The 21417-nt window shown below is 39.3% G+C and overlaps 3 protein-coding genes across 3 annotated transcripts; all 3 read right to left on the reverse strand.

The window, feature by feature from the left end:
* Nucleotides 1–1045: 1045 nt before the first annotated feature.
* Nucleotides 1046–4114, reverse strand: LOC112560619 (arylsulfatase I-like). Its single transcript, XM_025232560.1, has 5 exons — nucleotides 3981–4114; nucleotides 3442–3500; nucleotides 2928–3039; nucleotides 2251–2390; nucleotides 1046–1439 (listed from the first exon to the last, which is right to left on the reverse strand). The coding sequence occupies exons 1-5, from the start codon at nucleotides 4103–4105 to the stop codon at nucleotides 1309–1311; spliced, it is 567 nt and encodes a 188-aa protein (XP_025088345.1). The 5' UTR covers nucleotides 4106–4114; the 3' UTR covers nucleotides 1046–1308.
* A 130-nt stretch (nucleotides 4115–4244) lies between these two features.
* Nucleotides 4245–7359, reverse strand: LOC112558829 (arylsulfatase B-like). Its single transcript, XM_025229518.1, has 9 exons — nucleotides 7166–7359; nucleotides 6864–6975; nucleotides 6529–6580; nucleotides 5942–6045; nucleotides 5639–5745; nucleotides 5302–5366; nucleotides 4842–4943; nucleotides 4467–4533; nucleotides 4245–4348 (listed from the first exon to the last, which is right to left on the reverse strand). The coding sequence occupies exons 3-9, from the start codon at nucleotides 6562–6564 to the stop codon at nucleotides 4245–4247; spliced, it is 585 nt and encodes a 194-aa protein (XP_025085303.1). The 5' UTR covers nucleotides 6565–6580; nucleotides 6864–6975; nucleotides 7166–7359.
* A 1120-nt stretch (nucleotides 7360–8479) lies between these two features.
* Nucleotides 8480–20168, reverse strand: LOC112558832 (serine protease 53-like). The gene is given in 14 exon segments (XM_025229527.1): nucleotides 8480–8620; nucleotides 9022–9101; nucleotides 9364–9512; nucleotides 9847–9954; nucleotides 9957–10014; nucleotides 10393–10405; nucleotides 10785–10950; nucleotides 14484–14613; nucleotides 14945–15025; nucleotides 15304–15452; nucleotides 15624–15795; nucleotides 16614–16698; nucleotides 16966–17165; nucleotides 20079–20168. Coding segments are annotated over 14 exon segments (1554 nt in total). The 3' UTR covers nucleotides 8480–8547.
* Nucleotides 20169–21417: the final 1249 nt, after the last annotated feature.

The raw sequence follows: 21417 nt of genomic DNA on the forward strand, positions 1-21417 counted from the left end.
ACTTCAGGTGAGTCAGCAAAACCGTGGAGATAACGAAGGTTGCTGTCGTTGAGGAGACAGATGCTGCAGGCCCTCAGATTACAGTCGAGTGCTTGGAGGGCTGGCGTCCAAAATCCAGTGCTGCAGACTGTAGGTGGTTCAGTCTCATGTGTCACGTGGACAGCCTCCCTCACACCCTCCACACCATCCCCACCCAAACTCTCCCCCAAACTCTGTTAATCCGGCTGCTAACAATGCCCTGGCTCTTTAGTGGCTTTATTCTTAAAAGTAAAATCTATATATTCGTTTGTTTACATATCTGAGACGCTTCTTTATGGCAGAGTACACATTGTTGTATTTTGGCATCCTTGAAAGAGGGTAATATTTATTTATAAACGTGACCATGTTTTCACTAGATGCTTCACTTAAAAAAAAATCACCGATAATGATGATAATGTGAGGAGGGCTTGAAGCTCGAGGTTTGATGTGGCCATACCTTATGGAAGCAAACAAATCCGGCACACAAACTCACTAATTTCTAAGAAATGAGCCTAAAATAGCAGAACAGTCACCGTGTGTCTAACCAGAACGTGTCAATGTAGGTACAAAAAGCAGTGTGCACGCAGTCACGTGACATTAAGGGTCAAGCACCGACGGCGTGTTTATCACTCAGCGCGAGATAACGGTTGTGACTGTTGTTAGAAAGGCGCGTGCAAGCTTAGACACATTAACTAGAAACTTAGGAGCATTCCCTGAACTACACAGAGCATCATTCATTCCATTATGTCATCAAAGCAGACCGCGACCATTTCCTACGGTTGAGCGATCTGTCGATAATTATAAAGTTATGTCATTTTAAAATTAATTTTAAATAATTTCCCTAAAAATTAATTACTTAATTATATCCATTGAAAATTGGTGATAAAATTATAGCACCTAAAACTTGTAGTTTAGCTTTAGTAGCCATCGTTTGTTTATGTGTCGGCAAACGAGGAAGAAACAAATTACTGGATGTATAAAGGATTGTATCAAGTTTCAAACAAAGAATGTCACAAGAGATCACTCCTCCTGTTTTTGGTATGTTTTATTTGAGAAAAGTATCTAACAATCGTTTGACAAAGAAAAGACTTTCATATTCTCGCTAGAGACCACACTGTGTATGTCTTTCTTTCTTTCTTTTTCTCTTTCTTTTTTTCTTTCTTTTTTTTCTTTCTTTCATTCATTTTCTTTCGATCATTTGTGAATCAATTCTAAGATCACGAAGAAAAATCTCTGCACATGTGGATTCAGCACCAGCCGGGAGTCCAGGCACCTCCATAAATTCCTGGGTCAGCAAGTGGGATCATTGGCCGGGTAGTTGGCCGGAACTAGATTCTTCCTCCACTCCTCCAGCCTTGTCTTCATCATTTCCAACACATCGGGCTTTTTTGTTACCAGATCTTTCTGTTCGTAAGGATCGTCTGCCAAAGTAAGAAAGCGAAGGGAAAGTTAAGCCTATTGCAAACCTAATGCACTGCAAAATAAAAGTATCAACTACTTATATTAAAATACGAATTTTAAAATATCAATAAGGAACGGGTAAAAATTTTAAATATTGACATAGATGGAAAGAGGTTGAACGGTTATAATACACATTTGAAGTAAGAAATTTGTGTATTTCTGTCCCAAAAACTCGCCTTTGCACGTAATACATGGCAAAAGAGAGACTGCGAAGAACGCTACATCGATACAAATAACGGGGAACATTCTTTTGTTCCTGAATATTTTTTGTGATAATGAAAATGCTGTAAGAAAAATGACCACACATCATTTTATGATTTGAAAGTTGTGTGTCAATTTTTTTATATTATCATTAATTTTTAATACTGCTACTACTAATTAAAAAACAAATTCAAGGGAGACTAACCAGTATATTTTGCACTACTATGCGCTTTTCAACTTTGTAGTACCCTCCCTTCACTTCATTGTGTCGCTGCCAGTGTGCTTAATGTTAATTCAACTTTTGCATCTGCCATGCTGTTCCGCAGCGAGTTTGATTAACTTTCAATTAAATACCAATATTTTGGTTTTACGCATGATATTATTATGTACAACTTTCTTTTTTCCCTTCTTTGAGTCAGTAAAGATAAAGCACAATCATGAATAATCGATGAAAGTTTATATTATTTGTTAAAAGTAATATAGAGTGTTTCAGTGTAATTTAAAGTGTTACTATTTGATCATTTGACCATCTGTAGAAATTACTATCTGGTGTAAAGACAAAACCCTAACCCTTGAGGTTGTACAATCTAAAGGTGTTGGGTCCGCTCTCTGTGTAGTTAGCCTCATGAACAGCGCTGCCAACACTTGGTGGCGGATACCATCCTGTGTAATTTCCTGGTGAACCCTGGATCAGCTTCCAGTCTCCCACCCTGTAGCGAAAAGAAAAATCAGATGCATAGTCAAACGATATTCACCATAGCCAGAAGACCATTACCTCGGTAAAAAAAAAAAAAATAATTGCTAGCACTGACGTCACTCAATTAAGCAAATTAAGTAGTCTGGCCTTCAGTTACCATGCGGTCATTAAAGCAAAACGCTAAACAGCAACAACTGAACACAGTCAATGATTAGGGAGATTTATTTACGAAGGTGGTAGAAGCATTTTTTTGTGTGCATAGCTCTCGCCAAATACATGAAAATAGTTATTCACTTTGTAATAAATAAGCTAATATAATAAAATAATAATTACAAAGTAATGGATAACACCAACAGAGTAAAAGGGGAAATTACAGAACTATAAACTTATGGGGGTTCTGGAATCATAAAGAGAGAGAGAGAGAGAGAGAGGGAAGGAGAAAATAAAGAAAATAAGCGAAGAGAGAAAAGAGAGAATGGAAGAGCGGACGTACTGACACGATGAGGAAGGCAGAAGAGGAGAGAAGAAAGGAACGAAAGTATCATCTGACCTGATCGCAGCGTGCTGAGAGATTTCGTCAATGTTGTAGACAAATTCTTTTCGTCGACTTGCCTCATTATTAACAATGGATTCCCACTGGCTGACTCCATCCATTCCTGGTGCTACAGAAAATGGTCATGTCGTGAATATACATCATTCTTTCGGTGTCTTTTAAGTAAATTTCAGGTTTTCTGTTTTTAAATTTTTTTGTCAACAAAACTACCATTCAAAGCAATACATAAAAAACTGTAGACACGAAACGCAATCTTTTCATTGATAATGATTATTAATGATGTGAGGATGGTGGGTGACGGCTGATAATAATGACAATAGCACCTTTTCATTATCTTTTTATTCCTTTTGACATTCAGTAGTAATAAGTTTGGGCAATTTTAATCACAGCCGATGTGGGAGCGACGATGGACTACATGTTTCAATTAGAAAACAGAAATATGAGTCACAGGTTGACATGTCTAAGTGTCAGACAAGTAGTTAGGTACTGATGAATGAAAAACATTACTTACGGGTTTCCCCCTTGACGAGTGTCATAAGTGTCGGAAACCAGTCAACAATGTGCATTAACCTGACAATACGATTAAAAATGCTCAAAACAACAACCAGTAACCATGTGTAGTCTCGTTAATAAGGCATTAACGTGATCACATAATACATTCGACATAAGTATAGCATTAACTTTAATCAACAAAAGAAATTAATCTTACAACAACAAAAAATTAGACTACCGAAAAACACACACTCCAAACATGCCTAGTAATTAACAGGACAAAAATTAACAAGAAAAATCGTTAATTATTTACTTTTTTGTTAATTAATTAAACAGTGAGTTTAAGAACGAGTTTTCTGATGAAAATTACTCGCTAGTCTAAAATGTTCGATATTCTCCTTTTATTTTAATCATATTTTATATTCTGTTTGATTTTTGCTACCGGTCCATCCTCCGTTCCATAACCACTGATATCTGTAACTCATTTCCACGTTTAACCATAAGCCGCCCCTAACCCTGTAACTTCTAGTTTCATGGGGTTAGTTTCTGATGTCTCACCCATTGTAAACTGTTCCCGTCTTCTTGAAGAGATTTTTGCTGAACACAAATCCTTTGCCACGTGTGCCACCCTCCCACAAGGTATGCTTGGCACCCCTCAAGGGCCAGTTACTGCCTCCGTACATGGGGTCGCCCCCATTCTGGAAGAAATAATTTTTTTTCAAGTCATGGAATGTTGCAGGTCATGGTTGTGACTCAGAAGTAGGCCTCTGAGTTTTCAAACTACAGTGTCAAGACGGAAATTATTAAAGCTCAACATCAGACTTACATCGGTGTAGTAAAGACCAGCAGCAAGTTGTCCATGTAACCTCGAGCTTCTAGCAACTTCGTCAGGTTACCAATCGCTTCATCCATGGCGGCAAGCATCCCTGTTTGAGGATAGAATCACAGAGCTATTGTTACTCACTCGTTGACTCACTGTTTGTCTTTATGTCTGTCTGTGACTCTGACTCATTCCGCCACATCAGTGATGGACAGGGTACTCACCACAGAATGTTCTTCTGGTCGTGTTCCTTATGTGAGAGCAGAATTTGTCTTCGTATATTTTCGGAACCTTAAATGCAAAAGAAACCCGAATAGTTAAAATAAAATAGTAGCAACTTGCTTTGATTAGTAATATATCCTTTTTCTATTTTCTAAAATTATACAAATAAACAAATTTAATAAGATAAACATCAGATAATGCTTTGTTTTGTATTTTCCTGTAAAGTAGCCTTTTTTCTCACTGAATCAATACAAACACAGGTACATGAAAGAAAGTTCTAGAAAGAATGTGTTACACAGAAATAAGCCAGAAATAATTCCAATGTAACCAATAAACAAAGGAACTAAACCCCCTCACCACTCTTTATGAACGTTTACCTGCAGTGGGAAGTGAACAGCCTGAAAGCCTAGGTACAGGAACAGAGGCTGGGACAGGCTGTGAGTGTCCAGGATGTCTTGAGCACGTCGAGAGTACGCCAACTGGGAGACATCAAGAAGTGGGAGATGCCTCAACGAAGTCTATCGCCATTAACAGCAGCAACCACCACGACTACAACATAGTCCTCACTTCATTCTATCCCGACATTGTCTCGAAGGTAAAGTACGGCTTAACTGTGGTTGTAATGGTGATGTTTGGTGCTGGACTGAGTGGAGTTGGTAGTGGTTGCCAGAGCTCAGTCGTCAATAATCTGTATACATTTATGTTTTGTTTCTAACATTTTAACTGCATAATTCATTAAAAGTTTATTATGCCATTTCTTTGAACATTTTTGTAATGCATGGGTTTGTAATTCTGGAGAGTTGCGATTGAGCAGCAAGTAGCTCAGGGAAAACAAACCGTAGAGTAGACGCCTGTGTCTTTCAAGTTAAGCTCTTCGTTGAATCGAAAGTCGAGCCCGTTTTCTGTGTGAAGAAAAAAATATAAAAAGAACACGATTAGACACATGGAAAGGCAGTGGTACTACGCTGATGGCACATACTATGACCATCGCAAAAGAAGTTTTCAAACTGAGTAAACCATACACACACACGTTACATTTCCAAAATTCTGTTAAAATACAAATAAAGATAAAAATATCAAGGTATTATAAACCTATTTGATCTTTAAAAATACCCGGTAAAATAAGTAATGTGAGAGGGAATAAGACCCACAAAGCAGTGTAATAGAGACCAACCATTGACGTGAATGTAATAATCTTCATCAGAATTGTAGTAGCCATAGAAGGAGTCAAACCCTCGGTAGGTGGGTGTGTACTTCCAGTTGCAGTAACCAAGATGCCACCTGCATGACATAAAGTGACACACGGACTCACTCACTGTCCAGATAAACCCTATCCGTTGGCGACCTATTACAGACACACCAAAGCTCAGTAGTTCTAACCCAACTATCAACACTCAAGACGCACAACTTTCTTAGTTTTAAATGATTGGTTTTTAAGGTTGAGAAAAGAGGGAGGATGAAAAGATACTTCGCTTACTTCCCAATGGCGTGGGTCGCGTAGCCGTTATTTTTCAAAGCCTGTGGAAGTGTCGTCACGTTGTGAGGCAAGAAACTTCTCTGTCTCGCATGGATGACGCTATGCTGGAAGTACATGTGTGACGTTGACATTAATAATACTGTCATGGTTAATGATTTCAGTATTCACGGTCTACATCAAATATCATGTTCAACATTAAATTTAGTGATGCGGACGTTGTATGCTGTCGTGGCTTTTTGCAGATGTAGACGTGAAATATTTCTTCTAGCTCGGTTTAGCCAAACAACTTCTTTAGTGCCAGAAGACATCGTCCAGTGCTATCCTTTTCATAGTTTCCAAGTCGTATTCGTCAAAATCAGTTTTCTGAGAGTATTCCTCACGTATTTTGAACGTAGCCATGTGTCACACTGTACCACGATAAACATATTTGTGGAATGTGTCACGTGGCACGGCGTTAGCTAATTTCTTGTCAACATTCTCAGGTGCTACAATGTTCCTATCATCAGCTTTTCTGGCCAGACCCTTCCACACTAAACATAACCATCCTGGTGCTTCTGCTACATTATAAAAACAATGGCATCCATCACCTGCATTCCTAAACGAAAAGGGAAGTAACCGGACATCAGCGCAGATCTGGACCTGTACAGCCAGGCAAACATAAATACTTGAATACAGGTATTTGTTTGCACCTGCCGATGTAAGTTAAATATTTCCTCAATTACATATGGACGCAAGATATTACTTTAACAAAAAGTGTATTGTAAGTATTGAAACTGCATGATGCTTAGTATAAGTCATTTTAATTACGAATAGCTATTTACAGACACATATACTGTATACTTTTATACATATATAACTTACACGTACACTCAAGGTATGAGCTTGTGTCTATTTATACCGTTAGTACAGGTGTACAACTCACGGGGAGCAGAGGTACTGTACGTAGGAGTTGTTAAGAATGATTCCATTGTGAGCGAGCTGCTGCAGGTTGGGGGTGTGGATGTCAGGGTCTTCCCAGTTGACATCGCTCCAGCCTGTCCACCCGATGGGGACAGACAAGTTAGGAAAGTCTAAACTTATCAACATGAAAGTACACATGACGCATCTAATCTTTTGAAAGTAAAAAAAGCATAGAATTAAACTAAAGGCCTTAAATCTTTTAAAATGAAATTACCTGTAATGAAATCTTTGAAAATGAAATGAGTTTGTTGATCATCTTCTTACCAAGGTCATCGGCGATGATAAAGACGATGTGAGGGGGTTGTGAAGAACGACGATGAACCACGTCTTGTGCTCAAGTATATCAGAAGGACAGTTGCTGATGAGAATATCACGAACACTAAAAGCTTCCAGTTAAACAAAGACATGGTGAAATTTCTGTAGCAAGTGCTGCGGCAGACCCTACCTCTGACTTTATACCTTCACATTTTTTTCTGTTACACCAGAAGTCAATGACCTGCAGCACCGTTAGTGAACGTTAACACACGCCGGTGTTCTGAATCTGGTTACTAACCCTGGAGGTGCACCACACATGGCGCTGAATATAAATGAGGAATTTAGTTCCAACATTTCACGGTGACTGGCAAGAAACACAAGACTTCTTCTCAGGTGTTTCAGTTTTTGCTGCTTCATTATTGGATGAAATTCTGTAACCTGTCTATATCCTCAAACTTTATAAAAAATAAAATAAAATAAAACTGCGTAAATTATTGCAAGCTTTGTGTGAATGAATGCATACATCACTCGTCTGCCAATCACAGTACGATGTATACAAAAAGCTAGTAGACACGATTGTAATATTAAACAGGAAAGGTTAATGTAGGTAAGAAGATTCTATTTTAAGAATCCACTCATGGCGGATGTACCAAAGTAATGTGCGTGCTGTGTCAACAGTCATGGCCCCATAAACGGCGCGTGTGCAGCAATAAACTTCAAGTGTCTGCTTCTTAAACTATCGACCTTTACAAAAATAAACACATGAAGTAAACAAACAACATTTAGACCTGTATTTCAAAGTATAAAATAAAGAGAAATGTTTACAATAAACACCTATCCCTATAACTAAAATAAACTATTTACAGACACAACGCCAGACAGTTGTTGATACGGTCACGTGGCCTAACATTTAAATAAAAACTACAGTCGACGTCAGCGGGTTGTGCAGGAAGTGATACACTTGAACCGTTGGTGCGTGTTATCTTCTTGTTATTATTATCATCCTCATTATGAATCATTTGAGTGTTTGGTCTATACTGTTTTGCAAATACCTTTTTTTAGTATAGTTTCAGCATGGGTATGGACTTTGGTGTTGGTGATGTTTAATTCTAAGAATGATCAGAGGTTTTATTTTTTGGTTTTGTTTTTACTCAGCAGAAAAAAAAAAGAAACAAGAAAAATAAAAGAAAAAAATGAGAACGGAGGCGCCAGTGGCAATGGAAAGGAGACGATGAAAAAAAAAGTGCCAACAAAGCCCAGTCGAGACTAACAACTGTGAAAAGTGACAAGATTTTTTAAAATTTTTATTGTAACATTCCGCACAGACACAGGATGGCAGAAAGGTGAAACACTTTTAACGCCATCGTGACAGTCCTCGGAGTGAGCAGAGCTCAGCCCATGCTGGCGACTGTGGAAGAGATCCAGCTCAAGTACGAGCTCACACGGGTGTAGGCAGTCGGGTAGCTAAAGAAGAGATTAAAAGACGAAATTTTAAAATATTTCCTTCATTATCATTTGTTCCTATTGATATAATCTCATGTTATAAACACTGAAAACGTGATCATCACTAGATATTATTTTTAATATAAATTTTTATATTTTAAATACTAACACGATTACAATCTGAAGACGTTTTTCTATGGTTTTAAATTATTAGTAATGTTAGTATTTACGCATGAGGAATAAGTGATCCAACCTTTTATCGTGAAGCAGAAATTAATCGCAGCATACATATAATCAATGGACATATAGATATATAGCTATTCTCAAATTTCTTAGACCTCTAATGTTAACTTTAATGGTTCATCTTTGAAAAGGTGAACTTTAAGATTAATTGTCCATACACCCGGGACAAAGCCACCCACTTGGTCAGACATCCGCTGGCGACGAAGCTGGCCAGACCAACCACAGTGTTACCAACGCTGGCAGGGCCGCCACTGTCACCCTGAGTTTGAAAATAAGGATTACAGATTATAATGAATTATTTTCAGAAAAGCACGTGAAGATTGACCTAACACTACTGACGTCACTGAACGCCGCAGCCAATCCAATTGCTTCTAGCAAAGGCTAATTCGGCGTTGCCCAATCACAAAGCCTTTTGTGTTAGCTGCATACATCAGGACAGCTGTTGATTATATTTGCGACACAATGGCGCCTAGGGTGGCCATGTCCACACATGATATCTCAGACTCGTGCAGCATACTTACATTGCAACCTCCGTAGATTCTGTCACCCAGGTCCTTGACGCAAATGTGGTAGGTGGCGCTGATGGTGGTGCCCCAGTAGGTGCGGCACTTGGTGTTGGACAGGACCTCCACATCGCCTCGCTTCAGTCTGCTGGGCAGGGTGCCCCCACCTGAGCAGTGGACATGTGTTTATGGCTTTATTTGGTAGGAAACTGTTTCCCCCTTTTGGGGATGCTAAGTGTTAAGGGAAAAATCATTAATGAGAAATTGAACAAACTAAAATATTCCGAAAAAGTGTGTGAGTGAAAGAGAGAGGACATAACAAAAACTTTGCAGAAGTGAACACAGAGCTTAATCATTTGTTGACAATTATTACTTGACCAAGCTCACCTGTTAGGCTAGACCGTAAAAGGGAAATGGACTATGTAGATGTCTGGTGCTACAGCTCTACCTACAGACACATTCACCACCAAGTGAGACTGTAGATCAGTAAGCACTACTCACCATACAGGCGACCCCAGCCGGTGATGACGGCGGACTGGTCAGCGTAGTCGTTGGAAGCGGAGGGAAGGTTGGGGGCCTGGCAGTAGCTGTTGAATGTCAAGGGGTGGACAAGCGCAGCACCGCGATGTCGTTGGGGAATCCGCTTCCGCTGGGATTGTAGCTGGGATGCTGGAGAGGACAGAAAAACAATGTAGTCTTGTCTGACTCTCTGTGTGTTCTTTAGTATGTCTTTAATGAACACAATCACACACACACACTTGTAGAGTGTGTATAAATATATATGTGTCCATTCGATCAGATTAAATAGAAACAGAAAAACAGACTTATGCAGCCGTAACCACCCCCACAAAAAAAAAACAAAAACAAAAAAAAAAAAAAAACTAAATAAAATTGTGACTTTCAAATGTAAAACAAGTCTGTAAGGGGACGTAAACACCACCAGAGTAGAGTTATCTGGAATTCACACGTACCATAGTGATAGCGGAGACAGAGACCGTCTGTCGCTGAGTCTCAGTTGTATGGATGTTGTGAGCTCCACACAATCACTCTGAACCTTGAACTTGAAACAAAATCCAGACATCACAGCTAAACTCAAAGAAGCGGAAATTTTCTAAAATATTTAAACCATGAAAAACAGTAAAAGTTGTCTCGCATGTCTAGGAGTAGGGTTCTAGAACTCTCCTTTGTTTCGCATCCAGTCTTTCCTCTACATCTTCACTGGATGTATAAATGTTACAAGTTTATGTGTAACTTTATGCATATAAAATTATGTGAAGCCTTTATTTGAAATCTTCATGTCCAACTTATTGTTTACTGTTTGAGGATAGAGTGATTGTATGAAGACTTGAATGTAGAATGTCGATGTCTAGCTTTGTCTACTGTAGAGGGAGACATGACTATGTGACAGCATGTAGACAGCTGTAGGCTCAGGTTCTTACGCAACAGCTCCATCCACACAGTGAGCAGCTGTCAGCGCGAAGTTGTTGTTGTAGACCACAGCTCCACAGATGTGCGAGCCATCACGCTGCAGGGACAGTTGCCATGGGAACGAGTTCGTTGGGTTCACCACGTAGCCGTTGACAATGTAGTTGTCGATCTCCGCGTCTGAGGTTTAAAACAAAACAAAGTGCATGCCGGTAATTGTCTTCAGGTAATTAACCGTTAGTGGTGAGATACATGTAGTGAGTATGCTGCGCACGCACACAGCTTATAAAAATAAAAAAATAAAAAAAAATAAAAAAATAAAAAAACAACATAAAAATAAACACATTATCGAAATTCGGTTGATTCACTTTCTGAATGGAAATAATAGTGTAAGCGATTTATAAAATGCTTCGGAGTAATTCATTATACAAGGTCAAAAATATGAATTGAAGAGAAATGATGGAAACTTTGTCTTTCTCTGATGACTGATTGTTCTTTCTCTTCCATTTTTGACAATTCTTCGTTGTTCTTTATCTCTTGTCTTTTTTGACTTTTAATGTTTGTCTATCTTTGGATAACTTAATTTTTTCTATCTTTTTTATTTTTGTACTGTTTTTCTTTCTCTACCCTACAATATTACAATATATCTGTCTATTTCTTTCTTTAATGCGATTTCATTTTGACATTAAAAAAGTTTTCTCTTCATAGTTTTCTTCTTCACCATACTTTTTTTTGAGTGATGACATCGTTATCAAGAGCAGGTAGAGATGGTTTGTACAGAAGGACATACTTACTAGCGGCCTGTAAGCACAGGAGAGTCAGCGAAAACAACACAAACAACATGGCGACGGCCCTGGTGCGCTTGTCACTGAAGCAGCTCGAGACGACCGAAGTCTTATAAAGGTGTTCACTGTTCTCCACCTGTTCAGTTCTCATTCTCGACAGTCCTCAAGTGATTTGTAACATGATCCGTGACAGAGAAAGAGGTTTCGCTGTAAGTCAAGTAATTGTAATAATTACAAGTTTATTGCTTGGTGAGAGGTAAGGTGAGAGAGTTGGGTGCACGTGATGTTGAGATGAGTGTTTATGAAATACTGCGGTTATATGGATGCTGTGCTGAGTCAGTGGAATGTAGGGAATATTTTATGTTGCGAGACGATTTTCAGTTCCACAAGGCTCTGTTCTAGGACTGGTTTTCGTGATCATCACCGCTGTCGACATTCATCTAACAGCATGTAGTCCATCATCATCTAAATATAACAATACTAAAGATACACAACTGAAATAATTTCCCAGCCCGCTGACATTTCTATTTATACAACATTCTATTCTCAGAGAGTGAACAATACACTATCTATATATATATATCTTGGATATTAACTATATATCTATATATATGTAAAACACAAATACTGCGCGCGCGCGTGTTTATGTGTGTGTGTGAGAGATAGAGAGAGAGAGAGTGTATGTATCTGTGATAGAGAGAGAGAGACTGTGTGTGCACGCGCGTGCGTGTTAATGTTTCATGTTCACAACTGTATTCTTGCGCTTGTGTGTGTGTGTGCGCGCATATGCGGTGCTTATATATGTGTTCTTTTGTGTGTGCACTCAGCATGTGCCTGCTGTTCCCTGTCTATTTGTACTTTATTTTATCTCTCCACTATTGTAACATGATTGTAATAAAAGTTTTACAAAAAGTATTTTTGTTGATGATGATAGTGGTGATGATGAAGATTGCAGCGAATATCAAAAGCAATATTCATTTGACATTATTTTAAGTATTTTTTCTATAGCCTTGCTTTAAATCTTTTATAAAACTGCGAACTTTTTGACTAATAAGGAATTTTAGTCAGGCGCTTTCTTTCCATGACTGGTCTTAGCTCCTACATGTCACTGACCATTCTGAATGATTCAATCTGCATATTATAGTATTGTTAGGTTTGAGATGAAAAAAAAATAAATTATACTTCAATAAATGGAATATTCGATGCAGTTAGATAAGATGGAGGTTACCAAAATAACTCGCCATCTATGAGGATGTAGCAAAACAATAGATATCACATTGGCTGCTGACACAAGCAATAATGTTTATCTTCCCTCTTCCATAAAATATTGTTTTATTGTGTATTTGAGTTATGTTCATTATATTGCTTAAAATCTTTTATTGAGAAAAAAAATAATAATGTCAGTATTTACACACACTACTTCATGTATGAAAGTGGTAATGAATGCCAGCGTGTGAACAAGAGAAAGTTCATTTCTTTCTGAGTTTAGTTTGCGCAGTAACCAATCAGTCGGCATGGCACAGATGTTGGACTCGTGAGGCCTGTAATGGTCTGTACAACCTCCACATTATATTGAAATGTTTGTCAAATTCCTTGAAAGTCATCAGCAGCTCTGCCTCATCCTGTCTTCAACGCCTCCTCACACTTCTTCCACCTTTCCTCCCATATTAAAAGTTTTTCTCTGGAAAAATCACTATTAAAAAACATGCAACAGAATTTATATTTATATGCCTATTCTGTTGTATGTTTGTTAATACAAAATATTTGTATACAACAGCTGAAGGGCACTGTTCATACACATATTTTGGGAAGATAACAGATAGAATGGATGGATGAACACACAGACAGACGCACTAAGATGTAGCTGGGACTGAGTTACCTGAGAGTGTACCTGGTACCAGCTTTCAACCGTGTAATCGGTGAAAGCAGCTGACACTCACCTTCATGCATTCTTTAGTCTCTTAACCCCCTACTTCCCCTTCACACACACACACACACAGACGCACACATACACACTCGCACGGTGCAAGTATGTAGGCTACTCTGAGTAGCACGGTCAGTGAACTCGTTATTTTAACTCACCTGACATACACAGGGTCGTTGAACTCATTTCAACACACACACAGAGTGCAAATATTAGGCTATTCTGAGTAACAAGGTCGGTGAGCTCATGACAAAACACACACACACAGAGTTGCCGAGTCATGCAGACCGTTACATTTGAATGTTTCAAAGCCTCGACTCGGATCCAACCCTCGCTGTACTCTGACACAGCCCCTCAGCCGAGCTACACTCAAGGGTTTTATTTTCTTTAATATTTTGAGCTTCGATTTAATTCTGTTGATTTGCAGTTCGAGCATGTGATGTACCTACTCATGTGATGTACCTACTCATGTGATGTACCTACTCAGTACACAAACCACTCAAGTGGTCCACACTTCAATTTTGACTTTGACTTGTGTCGACCACGGAGCAGTTAGTTTACATTACTGGTCTGTAACCGCACCATAGACTCAAACTCATGTCTATGTCCCCCATCCCACTCACAACACCGTGTTTTTTCTGCCTCATTTAATTTCGTGTATTATTTTTTTTTTGTTTGTTTACGTTTTGCTGGAAGCTTCCCGACAAATCGCAAAAATAATTCATTGAGAATTAACCGGAACAGAAAAAAGCATACCAACCACATTGTTTCTGATTAATCCATCTTGTTACCTGGGTATAGCCAGGTAAACCTGTCAGGTTTTGCTTTAAATATTTCTTTTTATTTCTCGTCTTACATTTGCCTGACCATGTCTCCTTTCCTAGAGAAGTAGGATCTCAGGGCTGGTGTCAAAACCTCTTAATACTTTACTTACTCTTGATGCTTCTTTGTTTAATAAAATATAGCCTTTACATATAAAAACTAAGTAATTGACTCAGACACACTTATTAAAGATAAGCATTTATTACGATTTATTTTCACGAAAGTATCGGCACATTTGTTTAAGAGTTGGCGCTGATGGTCGAGTCGACCCAGGACTTGTAGGTGCTGTACCTGGTGTAGCCGCCTGGGTAGCTGCACAATATATATATATGTGTGTGTAAGTAGAAGAGAAGAAAAATAGTACAGCCAGTTTTAAATAAAAAATTGATTCTTATCTTTATTGTTGATCATCACTGGTATAAATGTACTTTGGGATAAACTTGCACTTTGACCCCTAAACCAGAACAAACTCTGTTTACATTCTTATTTTTAGCCGAGGCTGTGGGAGGTCACTGATAGCTCACCAAGAGACAATGACAAGCAGAAATACATCTTACAAACCTAATGCCCTTGTCACGTGACACTAACACAACTTAGCCTTATTTGCTGCACTCTTTCCTGGAGTCCAAACAATGTTACATACTTGCACAAGGCAGCCCGAGGCCACCCAGCTGGCGACTCCAACAACAACACCGTTGACCTGCAGAGGTCCACCACTGTCACCCTGGACATCGGAATATATTTATTATTTCATGAAAATAAATATGAAAGTTTAAAATGTGAAAATTCTCTCTGTTGTACGATAAGTAAGGTAGGTTACATTAGTACACCTAGTCCTGCTAATAATGTCAGCCTAATTTTCTGATGTAAGAAACTCGACAGTAACAATGATTGTAAAAGCAAGAGTCAGTGGATTTCTGTGTTAACGAGGTTTACGTGACCTGAACAACGTAGCTGTGACGTAGGCTAAACGTACTCCCCCATCCCACCCCTCGCACTCACGTTGCAGGCCATGTAGCGGTACTCCGGCCTGTCCAGGATGCAGATGTGGTAGTTGGCGTTGACACCAGTACCCCAGGTGGCAGCACACTCCGTGTGTGAAATGACTTTTACGTAACCCAGCTTCTTCTTGACAGCGAGAGGCCCGCCACCTGGTGTTGCCACATCAAGTTTAAGATTCATCATCATCCATCATCATCATCATCATGAATTTTTTTTGGAAGATAGCATGACGCAGTACAATGAAATGTATGACACATGACAACACTACAGAAAACCGGAAGTGTCTTTCTTTGTGTCAATCTGCACCTAGTGATGCTCACCGTAGAGGCGTCCCCAGCCAGTGATGATGGCGTCCACGTCGGCGTAGTCGTAGCTGCCGGAGGAGAAGGTGGCCTTGTTGCAGTTCTCGTTGAAAGTCAAGGGTGTGTCGAACTCGAGGAGCGCGATGTCGTTCGGGTATCCCTGGGCACCGCTGGGGTTGTAACTCGGGTGCTAAGCGGGTACAAGAACAAACAAGACATTTTGTCTATTTTTTTTCTACTTTGTCATTTGTAATAACAAAAAAAAAGTTGCTTCTATTTTTAGTAATATTCCCCAACCATTTCCCACTGTAAACGGTTTAAAATGACACATAAAGGGTTTCGTTTAGTAAACATCTCGAGAGAAAATTCGTGTAAAGCTGGAAAGCAGTATTATTGGGTTTTTTGGGGTTTTTTTTAGGCCCTTCGCCCCTCCTGGGGCATAGGCCATCGACTACAGTCTTAACTGTTGTCGATGTTTTGGTAGCAAGGATTTATTTTACGGGGTGGGGGTGCTGGCCCCACGCCCAACCCTCCTCCTTTTTCAGCCGGGCTTGGGACCGTCCTTGGCGGAGGGCAGCCAGCCAGCCCTGTAAACAGATGCCACGTGCAGAGAAAGAACATGTTTGCCCGAGACGAGAAATGAACTCAGGGCAGCCAACCTTCACTGTATTGGTGACACCGGGCCGCCAGTATTATTGGTATACCTGAAAGATTTACTTGTTGAGAATCAAGTGTTGTGTGTATCTGTCCTATGGATCCATACGAGATGTGGGAGATTGTACCATAAATTTTTTTTACTAAGACATTAGCTTGATTTTTGTGACATCAAAACTTATTGCCAAAGTGGCGGAAAACAATAATGTTGGCTTAGTAAATTTACGAGTTCTTTTAAGTCTGAGACAAAATCTACAAAAGAATAAGAAAAAAATTAATTAGTGTAGGGGAGGGGGCATGACGCTCAATAAAATCACAATTTTAAATATAATTTCAAGCAGTTGAGGTACCCACCCTCATGAAGCGGCGGATGCCGACACGCTGAGAGCCCGTGACATTGTTTCGGTCAAAGAGTCCGCACTTCACGGAGTAGACAGAGCTGAAAAATACACTTATCTTAGTTAACACATTGAAGAACATATAACATATACTTAATAAACTTCACAGCTACAAAAATAAACCTCATCGGCTAGACACAGCCTCAAAAAAAGTTGATGAAGTAGACAAATCCACTTAAATACACATTCATGCGCGCGCGCACATTTTCTTGGTTTATCATTATCAGTCTCTCACACCTTCTCGCTCTTTCACTCTCTCTCTCTATGTGTGTGATGACCCGGGAGTGACGGAGGGTGTGAGTACTGACGGGGAGTTGCTGGGACTGACGCAGTGAGCAGCGGTCACGGCCCACTTCTCGTTGTACACCACAGCCCCACAGATGTGCGAGTCGGACTGTCGCAGCGACAACTGCCACTTGTACACGGCCTGCGGGGCCACCACCCCGTTGACCACGTAGTTGTCGATGTCCTCGGTGGACACTGTCACAAGGGAGCGAACGTGAGATGTCTGTCACTTACTGTCAACCACAACGAACAGCAAATGTCCAGCGAACGTCCAGACTGTCGGCAGCAAACCCGGCATTGTAAATGACATTAAAATTAAATTTAATTAATATTTATATGTTGATGCAGGAGTGTTTTTTATTTTGTTAAACCTTTATGTTTTTTAAACGCATCACTCTCTCCCAAGTAGAACATAAAAATACCTACAACTGCCATTCCCCTAACCTCAGAAAAAGAAGCAGTAAAACTATTTGTAAAATATTTAATTAATATATTTTTGAAAAATATATTGTAAATTCTGTTAAGTTTAATCTTCCTTTAGTAACATTAAACAATGATTGGTGGTAATTTAGAGAACAAGATTTGTAATGAATTATTCCAAAATAAGTTGTTACCGAATGTTGACATTGAATGAATTGTTCAAACTAATTGTTACAATATGTTGATTTGTAGTGAATTTTTCGAAATAAGTTGTTACCAGCTGCGCCGAGCAGCGAACTCAGCAGGAAGAGCACCAGCATGATGGAAGTAGCAGCCAAGAGCTGTGGACGTGACCTGTGAAAGGTCACGATTTTATATTCATGTCTGACCTCTCGCACGTGCTTCTTTCTCAGGTGTTAGTGCACGCGCGGTCACTTCATGCATTGTAAACGTAGGTCCCGCTGCCTGTGTAATTGTTTTACACCCACACCAAGTTTATTGATACTTTGTACAAGTGTGGACCTTCCCTCTGCTTTTACTTCAGTTGTTTTAGTTCTTAAAGACCAACCTGAACGGTTTGCGGTTTTTCAGATATCAGTAAATATTGGTGATATAAAACTAACCTGCAAATTTCAGCCTCCAAAACCGATCCGTTAATTAATTATCTGCTAGCAAAGCACGCGATTCGCACCTGTGATTAATGATTTGTGGAGGTATATACTTGTATGAATATGTCAGTGTACAGTGATACCTCGGTTCTCGAACGCCTTGGTTTTCGACCAAATCGGTATTCGACCAGGAAATTCGAGAAAATTTTGTCTTGGAATCCGAACAAATATTTGGAACTCGAACATCCGAACGTCCGAGATGAGCCGAGTTGAGCCGAATGGCGTTCATTCAGCCAGAGATCTGTAGGGACCTACAGATCTCTGATTCAGCCCAGCGCGCCTTGCTTGCGTCATCAGTGTGAGTGCAGAGAGAGAGAGTGACGTTTTTGTGGAGAGAGTCATGAAATGTGTGCAAATTGGGCAGAAATCGCAAATTGTGTTGAACAACATCCCTGATAAAGTGGTAGCAAATAGAGCAGTTAACATTTTTTAATGACAATGTTATGTCCACTTTCCGCAAAATTTTGCAAAGGAGAAAAAAAACAGCAAACAATTGACAAATTCTTCCGTAAAGAAATCAGACAAGCAACTGCAGAGCAAGATTCTGATTCTCCTCAGCAAAAGATACAGAGAACAGAAACACCCGAAGAGCAGTTACCCTCTGTTTTTATTGAAGAGGACTCCCCTTCAATACAATAACCATCCCCCTTCCCTCCTCCCTCCACATTCATTCCCTCCTGCCATAAAGTTTGTAGAGGTACAGTAAATGAAACACAATTTACTGTACTGTACAGTACATTTTATTTATTTTTTTTTTGTTTTAATAAATACACTTTTATTCTTATTTCTTGTTGAGACTCATGTTTTTCTACATATTATATACAAATTAGGCCAGTAAATAGGCATTTTCTGGGGCTTGGAACGAATTAATCCAGTTTCCATTATTTCCTATGGGTTTCATTGCTTCGGTTCTCGAACAATTTGGTTCTCGACCGTCCTCCCGGAACGAATTATGTTCGAGAACCGAGGTATCACTGTATTTGTAAACGTGTGAGTGTATATATCTGCGTGTTTTCTGTATATCTTTGTATGGGTAGATCTGTGTATTTGTGCAGTGTGAGTCTATATATATACATTTTTGTTTATGTGTATGTATATGTCTATGGGTATGTATATGTATTTGTGTGTATATGTAAATGTGTTTTGCACTTACTTCTTTAAGTACTGTATATCTTTTTTCTTTGTGCGTGTGGGGGTGTGCGCGCGCATGCGCGTTTATCTGTGCAGTCTTCCTGTTTTTCGTGCTACATTTCCTTATATTTTGACAATGATGACAACAACAAACAACTGTACAAAGACCTCTCCTCTTTCTCTAAACTCCATAGATGCTCACACCTGACATTTTCTCGCAACCATTTCTTCTCACTGCGTATCACAAAACTTGTTAGCCGCTAGGCGAATATTGTTTATTATTACTTAGATAGCCACTTGACCTTACACGCCTCCAGGAAGTCCCTCCCTCAAAACTAAAAGCAATGTTTAGTCTTAATTATGAGGATTGATACACAGTTTTTAAAACGATTTCCACCGAGCGCTTCATGTAAAATAATAAACAGACTGAATTACTAACATCCACTCACCCACATTCGCATATAACACACACACAGACATACTACTACAGAATACACTCATACACAAACTAAATACAAACATGTGATACATGTTCAGGGTCAGGACAGGGTCACAGTGAAGTCTTTCCTTTGAAAAGATGTGGTCTGAGCTTGGTTTTAAAGGTGGTTAGGGAATCATTGTCAATATTCCAGTATTGACATTCCTTCTTGTATTTTCTCAGTGACAACACATATTTACCACAAAGGGCTTTAAAGAAGATTACTTATTTTTAATGACTGTTCAGTACTCTTAAGAATGTTCTTTTCAAAGATGACAAGATTTTTGAAAAAGTGTCTTACTTGTCAGTTAAGTCATAATGCATTTATCTAATTAGATTTGGTGCTGGGGGGAGGAGGTGTAAGGGTTTGGGTTATGTCGTTGACCCTGAAGGTTGTCCTGGTGCTAATCAGTGCAAACTTTAATTACGACCTTCTAACCCTAGGCACGGTGATGCCACAGATCTTTAACCCTGTCCTGAAGCGGGTCCCCTTACATAGGTGACAGTTGTAATGACACTTTGGTGCCATACTTACTCTGTTACTCTCTCTCTTCTTGAAGCCCCAATACAGACACGGGACTGATAACTGCAAGGCTGTTGAGCTCCACCACCACCACCATCACCACCACCACCACCACCACCACCACCACCACCATCACCATCACCACCACCACCACCACCACCATCCTGTGTTTGCTACATTAATAAGCAGGAGTGGACTTTTTACTCCCATGCGGTCCGGTAATTAGTGTAACCTCATGGCTGTCAGGCTGAAGGAATTCAGCAATTACACAATTACCATTACCATACCAGGTCGTTGTCCGCTAGGTTGCTGTGGTAAATGTCGACTGGTTTTTCCTGAGAAGTAGAATGTGCGACCGCTGCTTTTGATGTTCTAATTACTCATGGCTGCTTTAAGAACATCGACATTTTCAATCTCTGACCCTCGATAGCTCCTTCATGAAAACTGGATTAGAAATGCTTTTTTTTTATTTACTTACTTACTTATGGTCTGTAACGACAGCTTTAACTAGCGGTAAATTACCGATGGCATCTAACAATCCTGGCTGGTCAAAGGTCAAACAATCTGTGTGTGTCCAGGTGTGAGTGCATGAGGTCACTTTAGTCCACTGCGAAGTGAAGAATCCACAAACAACGGGTACTTATAGGTAAAGGCATAAACATGTCAGGATGTAACAGAATATACAGTATACAGAGTACGACCACAGGACATCATGAAGACAGGATATCACTTCATGGGTTTACACAAACATCTCACAATCTGGTGAAGCGAGCAACAATTTTTGTGAGTGATATTTTTCTCATCCAATTTCATTCTCTCAGACACTTCATAACACAAACAAGACTTACGGGAAAGCATAATTTAATCAGATAACAGAACAAAACCCAGCTAGTTCTCCAACTAAACAAAACCTTGTATAACAACCCACCGCTTCCGCAACTAAGGAAGTTCAGGCATCACCGTGTACCTGGAAAACAACATACTCAACCAAAATTCATATTTAATAATATTTTACTAGAATCGAGCTTATTAGAATTGGAAGTTACTAGAATTACAGTTCATTAGAATTGGAGTTTATTGGGAATAAAGTGTAGTAGAATTACAATGCATAAAAAATATTTATAAAAATTAAAAGTATTGCAATCATTGATAAAATATACAAGACTGGAAATTTATTAGAATTATTTCCTTAATAATATAATAGTATTTGCTAATGAAATACAAACTGCTTTATACGAAATGTATATTTTCTTCT

This window comes from Pomacea canaliculata, linkage group LG3, assembly GCF_003073045.1.
Source record: "Pomacea canaliculata isolate SZHN2017 linkage group LG3, ASM307304v1, whole genome shotgun sequence".
NCBI classification, from domain to species: Eukaryota; Metazoa; Mollusca; class Gastropoda; order Architaenioglossa; family Ampullariidae; genus Pomacea; species Pomacea canaliculata.